The 14059-nt window shown below is 31.8% G+C and overlaps 1 protein-coding gene across 3 annotated transcripts; it reads right to left on the bottom strand.

Annotated features, from left to right (window-relative positions):
• Positions 1–3312: 3312 nt before the first annotated feature.
• Positions 3313–12397, bottom strand: LOC126781843 (gamma-aminobutyric acid receptor subunit beta-like). 3 transcript variants are annotated; one of them, XM_050506945.1, is made up of 10 exons: positions 12101–12397; positions 8918–9018; positions 8163–8230; positions 6861–7006; positions 6559–6716; positions 6159–6274; positions 5779–5947; positions 5398–5646; positions 4998–5189; positions 3313–4082 (listed from the first exon to the last, which is right to left on the bottom strand). In XM_050506945.1, the coding sequence occupies exons 1-10, from the start codon at positions 12205–12207 to the stop codon at positions 3907–3909; spliced, it is 1482 nt and encodes a 493-aa protein (XP_050362902.1). In that variant the 5' UTR covers positions 12208–12397; the 3' UTR covers positions 3313–3906. The 3 variants fall into 3 exon arrangements, with proteins under 3 accessions (XP_050362902.1, XP_050362904.1, XP_050362905.1); XM_050506947.1 differs by having other exon boundaries at positions 4998–5186; XM_050506948.1 differs by having other exon boundaries at positions 6562–6716.
• Positions 12398–14059: the final 1662 nt, after the last annotated feature.

Below are 14059 nucleotides of genomic sequence, written 5' to 3'. Positions count from 1 at the left end.
TCGCTAATACCTAGCTACTATATAAAGTTCTTTTTAGCACTCACCTACATTTGTATTGTATCAGCTTCTGAATAACTGTCGATGAAAATAGCTTATAGGCTTATAAATATAGTCGAATAAGTTTTATTCACTCCATAATTATTCTCTTAGCAGTTTTGAATAGTATATTGCGTCATTTTATTATAAACTTTATTTGAAAAATAAAAAATTGGGATAAAGATTTTATTCTAACTCCTTAAAACGGATTTTATTAATGATTATTAGCAGTTGCTTAATAATTAATTTAACTTCAATCGTAATACTTGAGGCATACTCTACATTAAAAAAGTATATTTTAAGAAAAAGAGTCCTCTATGAAATGGAGGACTCCTTTTTATTTCTGACACCCTTAAGGAAAATCTAGCATGTACCGTAACATCATTATCTCAACGAAAGCTTTTACCCCCCAACAGATGGCACTACAACGAAGTCAAACTGTCTACACCTATCGACTGAACTGTATGAGAATTATAACATTTATTATATAAAGTCAAATTTTATGTACGATTAAGTAAAGCTTCAGTAAGTATAAAATAAGTATTACAAATAACAATAATATAATAATAAAATAATTTATCTATGTACATACACGTATACGCTTACCCACTTAATTGTCTTATTAATTAATAAATAACTAATACAATTATGTAAGTATTAAAAAAATATATAGTTTTATTTTTGAAACTGTATTCTATAAATAATAATAAATAATATAAGTAAAAATACGAAAATAATAATGAAAAATGACGATGAAAAACTCTACATTATATGTACGTACTCTTAAGAAAAAAAATGCTAAATATGTATTATATTATACCTTCTCCTCAAAAAAGGAGGAGGCCTTAGCCCAGCAGTGGGACCATCACAGGCTGTTACTGTATTTACTGTACTGTATTATAGGTACAGTGCATCAAAAACATGCATCAGTATACTCCGGATGTCTAAGGTCATTCTTATTTGTCTGAATTTCAATTGTTATTTAAATGTGATGAAAAGAGCTAAAAAACATTTCTACTAATAATATTAACAATATTTAGTTCGAAATGCTTAAACAACGACATCTATCGTATTTCTCTAGAACTTCTTTTACCATCTGTTATATTAAATATATCTTATAAGATGACAAACCTTCCATCTTTACGATAAACTAAAAACAAAATGTGCTTAGTAATCCAACGCAATTCTGTAGCTAGACATTTTGCTGAAAATTTTGCAGTTGAGGTGACTAAAAACTCAACAGATGGCACTATAATAGAATCTAGTTAGATTTCTAACATAATATTAAGACAACTGAACGTAAAAAAGAATTGGCAATAATTATAAAAATAATATTTTCATAGTATATTAAGAAAAGAAGTGCAGAATTCTCTTCAGATTACAATCAATGTGGTATTTTATCTGAAAATCATTATAATTGCAATAATTCGAAACAAGTTCAGAAATTAGCAGTGGTATTCTCTAAGAACTCACTTCATTACTCATCTGTGAAATGTGTACAAACAATTTTTGGTGATACTATTTTCATGTGTGTATACTTGTCATTTTATAATAATTATGATTAAAAGGCCGACAACGACTCGTATGCAATCCGATGCTACAAGTGTCCATGGGCAGAGGTCATCACTTTCCATCACGCGAGTTTTCTGACCGCTTGTCCCCTCTTACATAAAAACAAAGTTAACATATGATAATATTGAATATATGTAAGCAAAATGTACATACTTTTAAGGCGTTGCAAACCTAAACAATGTCAGCACAATAGCATAATACGTCATCCTTTTAAATCGATTATAGAATTTATATGTCCTAAAGATCACGTGAATCACTCATAGTAAATCAAAAGAGTTTTTAATTGAAGGGCGTAATGAGATGAGATATATAGAGACTAATATTGTCCCACGGGCGTGTTAAAGCACAAAATTGGAATGGATTGACAGCTGGCGAAGCCCGGCTACCAAGTCTAAAGTAAAAGTTGAAATTGGACTCGGTAAGCTGACAATTGTTGCTTACACGTGGCAAAGGAGTAATGTTCATATTAAGTATTGAAATTTAACGCCTTCCTTTGTACAAGCATTATTGTGTTTGCAAAAGGAGATGAATTTCCCGAATAACAATAATAATAAAATAATTCGACACCGAGCTCATTAAAATATATTCCATTATCAATTGTGTCGGAATAAATATTCTAATCATAAAAAATCATCTGTTACGTAAAAGTCTATCTCACTTTTCGGAAAAAAGGGATTATTCCACCTCTTTGGTCGGTATGGACTGGTTTATTCTTGCTTTATTTGTTTGTTAACATGGCTAAATATGTTGAGTACTCACTTCGGGGATATATTATCCTAATCGATTATATTATGAACTCAGACATTATTTGCGAAAACTCTGTTTGTTTGATTGTTACCTCATAATGTCAGTCACTTAAATGATCGTAATGAAATTTGCTATAGAAGTTGCCTTGGCCTATTTACGGGAAAAATAAAATATGAAAATGTAATATAATATATTAGAGGAGTAAGAAGCGCCACGCTTAAAATAAAAAAGGATAAAAAAAGTTTTTTTTTGGGGCTAATCTTTTAACTTACACTTAGTCTTAAAATTTTTACTTTTGCCCTTTTAATTAATTTATTTAACTCTTTATTGTGCACCACGTTACATAACCTAAAAATAAGTCAAAAGACAACAACAAAAATACGTGCAGCACAAAAGGCGGCCTCATTGCTGAAACAAATATTTTGTTCACACGTAATCGTGTCTAAGAGTGGATTTGACCATATTAATAATAAAACAAAATGTGTCTGATATTTTATTTTTCAATAAATTTAATAAATAAATTTTATTACTTTATATTCACTAAAAGAAACTTCAACTATAATCTACTTTACTATTCTTATATAGAATTCCTTAATCAGCTTACAATATTTACATTTAGAGGTAATATTCTACATTAATTAATTTGCATAATATAGTTACGTTATTTAATTTAAATGAACAACTATTGTAATCGGAAGAAGAGGATAACTAATTGGAATATTTACTTTTATTAGTAACATTATTATGTTTTTTTTTTTTAATTTAAGTATATACTTCTTGAATGAAAATCAAATTTTGATATTGATAATCATATTTTAGTATGCTGTTTCCTTAAAAATAGACAGGCGAAGTAATCTACGTTGAGTCAAACTTATTTTCTTTTTATAATTGATATACTTAACGTTTATATTCAAAATGAGGTTTATAATATTTTATTAATACATTATAAGTGGCAGTTTTCGTATATTATACATTTATTAAATAAACAAATAACTTTATAACAAGCAAAATAAATTTAATTAAATATTCATCATAAACGGTACATAGTTTGGCATTATAAAGTTAACCCACACTTAGTTACATTCATTAATATCATACTTGCTGATAAAAAAATTGTGTAGCCTACACTAATTTTACAGCCTCACTTACGTTTTACCTCCACATATAAGAACGAGATAGCGATAATTTAAATATTGTCAGATTGACAGTTTATTTCAGGAATTGTGTTCAACCGAATCAACATCGGTTTCAGTGTTTAAGCAACAAGAATTAACACAGTACAAGGTACGTCTACATCAAGGAAAAACGTTCTAACTTAGACATATACGAATGTATTCGAAACTTAAGTATAATGTATAGACAGTTTTAAATGGTAGTTGAATATTTTTTCGAAGCGAAACTTCTTTGGGTACGCTGAGAATACAATTTCAAGGTCGAATTCGAATTGGACGCTTCAGCGACGTATGTACGTTTAAGTAAAATAAAACTTCTGATTTTACTTGCATCGTGTACTAATTTGAACGCAATCTTAAAATTATTTTTACTTTGTCTCTAATCAAATATATAGAAAACCCAATAGACACCGTTAAATATAAGAAAGCATATTGGGAAAATGACGCGTGAATACGTGTCAATGACGTTAACGTCACGTATTTTGGGCATCGAAGCTTTTATGACGGTAGCGCCACGTTTCAGAGCGTGTATCATCTTAGGTTTGTTGGTGCTATCTGAAACAATAAAAATAATAAATTTTACATCCAATATCGATACGAAAAAACTTTTTTCCGACAGGTATATAGAGGTATATGTCTGTAAATGTTTGACCAACAGAAAATAATACAATAAAATGTCTGAAAAAATATATATTTATTAATTAATCAATAAGAACCACAGGGTATCAAATAATCGGAAACACCATAACCATAAAATTGTTTGCGATACGTAATAATCATAAACGTAATAAATCTTAAATAACACATTGTTTCATAAAAAAAAATAAAGTATAAAATATATTTTTTATATTATGTAGTGCCGAGAGGGCCGAAAACGTTTACATGTGGGTATTAACACTGGATATAGTCTGTGACTACGTTATATTTAAGTGTAAATATTTATTAAAACAGCTTCTTATTTATGAACTTAGACACCTTGAAAACCTGCACGCGTGACGACGATGCAGGTTATTACATCTACTTATGTTAGACGTAACATAAGTAGATGTAATAACCTGCAGAAGAGCATCGTGTTAAAATAAGCTCCAAGCATTCTACTTGACAAAACAGATCTATATATCTATGTATAATCTTGCACTTGACAAATTTAAACGGCTTTTATTTAATTTCAAATAATAAGGTAAGTTGGCATGTGAGCCACCTAATGATAAGTGGTCGCCTGTGGACGTTGCCGACAATTGTATCTATAAAATTGTGCAATTTCAAGATGGTATATCTCTTGTGCCTGTATGTACATACACTACACACTACTAGCTCACTCACCCTCAAACCGGAAAACAACAATATCTAGTATTGTTGTTTGGCGGTAGAATATGTAATGAGTGGGTGGTCCCAAACCAGACCGGCTTGAACAAGGCCTTACTACTAAGTAACCATATGAATGAAAATAAAATATGTATTCGTACTTACTTCTCGAATTCTTCGAATGAGGTCGTGTCCTGTAGCGTAGGTTCGTGTAATCTCTCTGGAGCCGGAGCGATGGTGGTGCGCCGGTAGTTGGTGGTAATGGTCGTGACCGCAGGCTTGGCAGCGGGGAGACTCGTCCAGTGGTAGTCGTGTACTCTCTAAGAGCTATGATTTCTTCAGGAGAGTGGGAACCTTCTTTGAAAGAAACATAGCTTAAAATGTTTGAAATGTAACTACATTATATAGGATTGTTTTGTTTATTACAATAGAATAATATATACTTACAAAAACAAAAAAGATAAACAGGGAATGGGTAAAAATATTTTAGCAAAATATTTTACTAAAAAAAATGGCAATATTAATATATGGATGAGTATTAAATCAAAGTTTAAACAAAACGTACCACCGGATTTTAATTCCTTATCCATACTAGTGCTAGTGGAAATTTGATCACGATTCTTTAACTTGGCTCTCTTTTTTGCCCGCGCGCCCCAGTAGGTGTAGTTTACTGCGGCATATTCCAGGAGCGCGGCAAACACAAACACGAAGCACATGACAAGGTAAATGTCAATCGCTTTCACGTAGGATATGCGAGGCAAACTGCTCCTAACGCCTGTGCTTATGGTAGTCATCGTAAGAACCGTGGTAATTCCTATAAGAAAAAAAATATATAAGACTTGCTTAATATATCCTAGCACAAAAATAATTAAAAACATGTTTGATGTAATCATTAAAAACTAATTTGTAATATATAATATATTGTAAATATATGTATTTTTTTCACCTAAAGCAACTCTAGCCGAAGTAGCCTCGTGATTGATCCAAAAGGAAACCCAGGATAGCATTACAATCAGAATACTCGGCAAGTAGGTTTGAAACACAAAATATCCAATGTTCCTGCGTAGCTTGAAACTGAGAGATAACCGTTGATAGATGCCAGTAGCTAACTTCTCCTGAAACGGTAGCATACTTTAATAGGTGCGCTTTCTGAGTCGTGATTTATAGCCCAAGTTAAGGAATTTCTATTAGGCTTACAGAGCTAGTCTTTAATGTATATTAACGTAGTATATTTTATTAGTGTGTATATAAATATCGTTATAAAGGACACTCATCGAAAATACAAGGATAATATTATATTCTAAATATTAAAATTGGCCGTCACACCTTTCTGTCGTTAGTTTCATGTCCGAGAATAGTAAACTGAGGGAGTTCTGCATCTTCAACTCCACGTACCGGAGTTTCCTTCCAGTACATAACCACGTCCGACACTGTGTAGCCATCTACATGATAAGTTGTACGTTAGTATACCATTATAAACGTCAATTATACTTACTATCTTATTTATTTCGCACAAGAAGCTATTTAGCTCTTGGATGAAATTATGAAACGATGTGTCAAAACATATTTAACATTCCATATTATTTAATGGAGTATAAAATAAGCATAAATAAAAAAAAAGTTACGGCTCAACCACAATAATTAACGCTTGCTCTAACAAAACTTTAAGCTTAACAGACAAAGCAAGCGAGCAATGGTGAGCTGGATTGAGAATATAGAGTCACACAGCTTTCAATCTCGACGGTGCAGTTCTGGCTGTCAAGGGGGTAGTAGTGCAAGTCCATCATGCAGGCGAGCGTGGCCGTGAAACGCATGCCGTAGGTCACGCTCCCATCACCGCCGAGACGCACCAGCTTGTTTCGTTCAGTGACATCGTGGAGAAAACTAGAATTGACACATTATACAAATATTTACTTATAACTTAACACATATTTTCATAAAAGAGTATGCATATCCAATTTGATCCACTTTTAAAGGGTAAATCCCTTTAAAAGTGGATCACATCTTATTTATTGTTAATAAACGTACCTATTCTTGTCATTTGCAAAGAACGTGTCCGGCACCCAAATTTTATCAGCAAAGTCGCCAGATAATGTTAGGACCTCGTCTTGTAAACCGAAAGCCAGCCTTTCATCCTTCCAATATTGATTTAAATAAAGGGTTATTGTGTAATCCTAAAAGTATATTTAAATAAGGTTTATTAAAGATTGTAAGAGAGTTTTCATCTTGATTTGTTTACGGTAAGCATGGATTATCTTAACAATAAAAAGTGGTTGAAGATTCCATCGATTTGCTGACTCAACTTTGCTCCTCGGTCACCGACGACAGATATGTGTCAAGTGATCACGGCCTTGCTCTCTTTTCGCTATTAAAAGCTTAATGAATTACAACGAGCGATCGAGTACACCCCTGTTTTGTCTGTAAAGCAATCTCGGCGGTGACTTATTGACGTGTCACGTTCAACTAACTTCCGAAACTCAAGATAATGGCTTCCTTCACTATTTAATTTATTTTTATTAATAATATGAACACATACAATTATAAATGATGCTGCAAAAAATTTAGATCCTATCCGTGAGTTCGAATTTAAAGTAGTACTACGTATCTATTCGGAATACTCATTCCATGAAAACTTATATAGCATACTCGCATAATTAAAATTAAGATTTAACCCCATAACATATTTTTTTACCATAGTATATACATAATTAAAATAATTAAATAATAAAAAAATTAAGAATTTAAATTAATATCTCAACGATTGTGACAAAAATTAAATTTCTTAATATAATAATAATAATATCCGGGGACATTTTTCACACACGGCCATCTGATCACAAATTAAGCTTGTACAGAGCTTGTACTATGGAAACTAGACAACTGTTATATTACATATACTATTTTTCTTTTGTAATTACATATTTATACAGATAATAACACCTGAACTATAAACTGATTTATAGTTTTTATAATTAAAAAATATAGAAAATAAAGGTTCTTTGGAAAAAGTTATTTGATATTATCGTATATAGTTTAAAGTTTTAGAATAATATATAGTTTAAAGTATAAATATAGTTAAGTATAAATATAGTTTAAAGTTTCGTATATAGTTTAAAGTTGGTAAAAAATAAAAACTATAATATATTCGCCCTAAAACTATCATAATAAATCGGATTAATACTTTGTGTGAATCAGGAAAAACAAATTAGTAAACAAAAAATAACTCTTTATACTATAAGTATGATTAAGTACCTGTAATTTAATGCGAAATACAACAATATATAAAAACAAATGGACCGAAATGCTTTAAAAAAAATCATTTTCACTCACCATATTAACTTCGGATATTGCGTCGAAACTAGCAATGGTTAAATCCATGCCGACGTAAAGCGGGTCGCCTGTGGAGTAATAACATTTGTGCAAGGAAGCAGGTCCTCGATGCAAGTTAAATGGACTGCTGACGAATCGCAGCGTGTTTACTGAATTCAATATATTGAATCTACATGTCTCGGGAAATGCAATAAATAATGTGCATCCTAAAGGTTACGTGTAAGATGGAACATATTTTAGGTTGAAAACATATTTAGAAACACTATCTACATGGCAAATTTTCGTAGCATTAATTACTTACTACGTGTAAGTATTAGTTATTACTTCATAGTGATATAGAAGTCGGTGCTATTTACTGTCTCTACATTATTAATGTCGGAGTCTTACATATGTTTACGTATAGCCAAGATATAATATAGAATTATTTAGCTAGTGTTTTTCTTAGTGAGATAAAACGCTCGTTCAGTTGTCACAGTAAAAGTTAGGAGCTATGTGAAAACTACTACAAAACTTATTAAATTTTAAAAATAATAGGAGATAGTAGCACTATTTTGTAGATATTTATTTATAACTATTTAAGTGTGAATGAAATACTTACAACGATTGTTTTTTATCAATGAAAATTTTCTTCTCTAGTATTTACCTACTGAAGACGAATATGCATAATCCATGAATAATAAATAAACTGTAATAATCATTTGTTAAAGCAGTTGGTCTTATTTTCAGTTCTACAAGTAATTGTATAATTTACTTACCGCCAAAGTTTGGGCGTAGACGTATGTCGTAGCCGTCAAGAATCCGAGTAACAGTGTGAGTGACGTTTTCTAAACGATCAACCGCTACAGTGCGCTCTGGTCTACGGAAAAATATCACATCCAACTTCAACATTTTTACTTTTATTAAGCATAATATATACTCCGTGCCCGTCTGGGTAGGGAGCACCATCCACTCATCAGATATTCTATCTCTAATGTTGCGTTTCGGTTTGAAGGGTAAATGAGCCGGTGTAATTACAGGACAAGGGACATAATATCTTCATTCTCAAGGTTGGTGTCGCATTGGTTATGTTAGGTATAGTTAATAATTCTTACATACATGCATTTGACTGCCTCGTTGGTCTAGTGGCTTGATGTAAAGCCGCCAGACCCGGAGGATCTGGGTTCAATTCCCAGATAAAAATTATAGTCAGAAAATTCTCATTAGCAGCCCGAAATCTGGAACTTGGAAGTGTGTACACCACCGTGCTTCGGAGAGCACGTAAAGCCGTTGGTCCCGCGTCTGAACTCTTTCCGGTCGTGTCGGATTGCCGTCCCTTCGGATTATGAGAGTGAGGAAATAGAGAATGCAACTGTGTTTGCACACACACTTGTGCACCGTAATATCTCCTGCGTAGTTGGCTAATCTCTCTTGAGATTGGCCGCCATGGCAGAAATCGGTCTGAAAGACATTTTTATTATTATTATTTCTTACATTGCTAATGTCTATTGGGCGGTGGTAACCACTTAATGTCAGGTGGCCTATTTGCCCGTCCGCTTACCCGCGATACATACAACTCAAACTAACAAACAAATTAGTTTTATATAATAATATAGATTCTTAGGTAACTAATAATTAGGTACTTAATGATTTAGGTCTTAGTAAAAATTATTCCCAATTTGCTTATGCATCAAAAATATAAAACCGGTTTGCATAGGAATATCTCAAAGCTGCGCCGAAAAAATATCTAATTAATAAGCTTTAAGTTATAATTCTATTTTTCAATTTAAAACAGCAAAAAAAGGAAAATTATTTGTAAGTGTTTATTTTATATATTTATTTTTTCGAGAAACAAACTACAATAATTCAGAAAAAAATAACACATAAACCAATAAAGTTTTCACTATTATTTAATACGAATAAGAAACAGACAGTAAATAGGGATAATATGTGTATAAATAATAATAGACAAGAATGATTAAAATAAGATATTCATACAAAGCTAGAGAGTTCATATGTTTGAACTAAGTTCAGAAATGAGTGTCAATGCGATTTGAAAAAATATTTTTGCTCTAGATAACCTCTAATTCTCTAGGTAACATATTGAGTTTGAAAGCTGAGCAATTCAGTAAATCTCCTTTACAAGTTCTAAAACAACAGGCAATCTATAAATCTATAACTATAAATCTATAACTTGACCTAAAAATTGTGGGCTCTGTTCTTCAAATAGTTGAAGTTTTTGTCTTTGACATTCGACTTATATCATTTTTTAAGCGTTTTTTTTGTATATAAAAAATCCAAATCCAATTTTTTCAAATTTTATAATGAAATATTTTGATTTTCCCCGGTTTTTACAACAGAATACTTTCTGTTATACAAGCCGGCCCAGCTCATCCATACTTGCAAAATATTAATATATGTATGTAATTTAATAATAGTAGACCTAGGTTTTCCGAATTTGGGAGCTGGTACTTTTAAAATAAAAATATATGTAAATATATTTTATTTATGAAATTTTGACTTATACACTTTTTTATAATGAACAGCATAAAATGTACTAAATTACCTGGTGACAGAGCGTTCTCTGGGTGTTTATCCATCTACTCATCAGTTATCCTACTAGTACTTTCTCTATATTGCTGTGTTCTGGTTTGAAGGCTGATTGAACAATAATATGTAGTGTAACAGGATCAAGGGATATAATATCTTAGATCATATGCTTGACGGCACATAGACGGTGTTTGGAGCGGCTTAAATTTCTTGCAATGATATAGGCGAATGTGAATATTTACCATTAGATAAGCCCATCTTACTAAAATAAAATTAAGTAATCATTTAAAGAGTGCTAATTTGATTTTGAATAGACAAACCGCACCCAATTTATTTTTATTTTTTAATTGTTCCTGAATAATAAACAATTTGAACACGTGAAGCCCAAGGTTCAAGCTCGGTAAAAGCCACTAAAATCTAATGTGCTTAATTTGTGGTTATAATTCATCTCATAAAGATGATAATCTGTAACATGTATCCAATCGGAATTGGAGCAGCGCGGTGGAATAAACTCCTAATCTTCTTGTTTCCACAAAAATAAAGCATTTGAAAATTAATTAGAGCTTGCCGAGTTTGAACCTACAATCTTTGGTTAAGATGTAGGTTTTGTAACCACTGGGCCATCTCGACTTTTTATTTTATTTAAGATGAAAATTGTCATTAAAAAATTTATTCTATTAAAAATAGTCAAAATGTCAAACTAAATTCGTCAGAAACCAGTTAAATGGCTATTTAAAAATCAGCACTTAGACGAATAAATCCCTTTCAAATGACATCTGTATATATATGCACCTAAATACTTAGAAGATATATTTAAATGAGATTCCCTCTGGCTTAGATAGAATTGCCATTTAGCGAGAGGATTCCCTAAATCCAATATGAAATTAACCTAACGTCGGTGACGGTCGGAAAACCTATTACAACAACGAGATAGATTTGTGTTTAGTTCAACATGGCTGGCTTAATAAGACTAACCACTATGTATTATCTTCATACTCATTGTTATGAATTATATATTATTAATATTTATAAAAAGTCTTGCCCGTTAAAACAATTTAACATATACAGCATTTTATGTTTATCCTTTAAATCTTTTAATTATTTTTAAATAAACGCACTTTCAAAACTCTTTCTACCACTGCCTTCGGCCGACGGAAACATGTAGGAATCTTAAAAAAATATACAATAAATTAGTCTTTTCTGCCTACATTTATTTTAATAATTTACATTTTAAAAATACAAGTAGCTTAAATATATTAATCTATTTAATAACCGTGGCACGCAACAAATGGAAAACTTATCAAATATCAAATCATTTTTTTAAGCTGAAATATTTTCGACAAACAAATGACATCACAATATTTATTTTAAATGAAATTTGTAAAAAAATATTGTGTAATAATAATACTTACTGTGCTTTTACTAAAGAAAAAAGGAGCGGGAGAACAAACATAAGCAGAAGTATCTGACGCGCGTGCAGGCGAGCTGAGCGCGCGAGGGGTTGGCGACTCACGCTCATCGCGCGGTCGAGGCACGCGACTGTCGCCACATCGCGTGATCACCGACACCACATGTTTTGCAATACTACGTTCTCTGAACAGCACATTACAACTTTAAAACTTTTTAAGCAAGTCTCATAACCGATAAAGTAAAGAGTTGCGTTGCGCGAGACGCAATGCAAGTTATCGCAGTGTGCGATCGCGGCAAGGCGTGAGCGGTCGCGGCGGCTGCGGCGCGCGGAGTGTCGTCGCGCGTGCGCCACGCCTCCACAATGGACACTTATAACTTTGTAACTCCCTTACTTTTAACTTATAGAAACCCGCCCAAAAAATTTTCAACAGATTAGACTATATTATTAATACTAAATTCAGGAACACATAATCATCATCACATACATACATCTAAATCGTTTACTTAATGGTCGATTGAAAGAAAACCTTTTAGGTACCTACATTTAATTAGTTACTACTTTTAATTTTGTAAGCACTTTGATGTACTTCCACCTTGCTTATATAGAATGGAACTCGAACTATATACTCGTAAAGTATCTGAATGCATATTGGTGGAAGGTGATGCAATGCTGCGGCGCGCAACCGGCAGGTGCGGAAGTTATTTACAAGGCGCAACGCGTCCGCCCGTAGATTAGACTCGTCAACGGTGATAAAATGTAATATTTGTATATACTTAACAATTGATCAATATCGATAAATTGTGCATACTATAAAAAATATTTGTATTATTTGAACTGACAGTTTTTCAAACATCACCAGATAACAGATATCACAAAACCACTTTAATTTCATTTAGCTATAAGGTCCCTTATGACCAGACTTATACCTTAGTCTTGGCTATCGATGTTCTTTCAAATGCCTTGAAAGGTAAAGTTAAATTGCTAAATTTTCATAAATATGCTGACATACAAAAATATTTTAATTGAAAAGACACACATGATGCTAGTATATTTTATTTCACAAGTTCAATTGATTCCATATAATATTTTTTCCACACCAATAAGTTGAATGAAAAGATCTTATCGTATTACAAATAGCAATCCGCTTGATACCCATCGACAACGCCATCGACGCGTAAAAATAAAAGGAGCAAAGAAATAAGTGCGAATATATTCGTATTTCGCGTGTAATAACGAAATATTTCTCCGAAACAAAAAACTGAAATACATAAATATATATATAATAAATAAGAGCAAAATATAGAAGCAAATAGTATATGTAGCTCCATGGTTAAACAAAATAACGGAAGGTGTGGTTTGTACCTTTGCAGAGCCAGTGTTTTTGGGGCTACGATACCACGTATATTTACTCGTTACGGCCAGGTATATTTAATAGTCTACGTTCTTTAATATATTAAAAAAACGTATCAATAATAATATTTTGCACACGATCAGAATTAGGTACCTCCCTATCACCCGGCTTTTCACTAACTAAAATTGTTATTTGTTAACATTTTTTTTATAATGTCGATAGACGTACAAGCAAATGGGCCACCAATGGGTAATGATGGTAAATGGTCACCGTCACCCATTGTAAGAAATATTAACGATCCCTTACACATCCAAAAAGGCATTTATATTTGATCGGTTTTTGTTTATAATAATGCTTGCACGTAGCTAATACGATAGGTGGTAGTTAATTATACAAAAAATATATAATTATTGAAATATTAGAATAATGTTTTATTACAATTCATGAGATACATCATGAGATCGGCAACATGATTATTTTATTGTTAAATAAAACATATTTCTTAATATTAACAATGAATAAATATATTTCTTGTAAATAACTGCATGCTTAGACTATATAACTGCATTCTTCGAAATTATTTTTTTAAGCATTCAAAGAAATATCTTT

The sequence above is a fragment of the Nymphalis io genome, chromosome 4 (genome assembly GCF_905147045.1).
Source record: "Nymphalis io chromosome 4, ilAglIoxx1.1, whole genome shotgun sequence".
In the NCBI taxonomy this organism is placed as follows: domain Eukaryota; kingdom Metazoa; phylum Arthropoda; class Insecta; order Lepidoptera; family Nymphalidae; genus Nymphalis; species Nymphalis io.
The sequence above is the reverse complement of the archived record's forward strand: the minus strand, read 5'-3'. Positions and strand labels throughout refer to the sequence as shown.

Coding starts and splice junctions, on each gene's coding strand:
- LOC126781843 (XM_050506945.1), bottom strand. CDS start 12,207: ATGAGCGTGAGTCGCCAACCCCTCGCGCGCTCAGCTCGCCTGCACGCG. Junction 9,019..12,100: donor TTTTCTTTAGTAAAAGCACA/GTAAGTATTATT, acceptor ATTTTTCCGTAG/ACCAGAGCGCACTGTAGCGG. Junction 7,007..8,162: donor CAATATCCGAAGTTAATATG/GTGAGTGAAAAT, acceptor ATATACTTTTAG/GATTACACAATAACCCTTTA.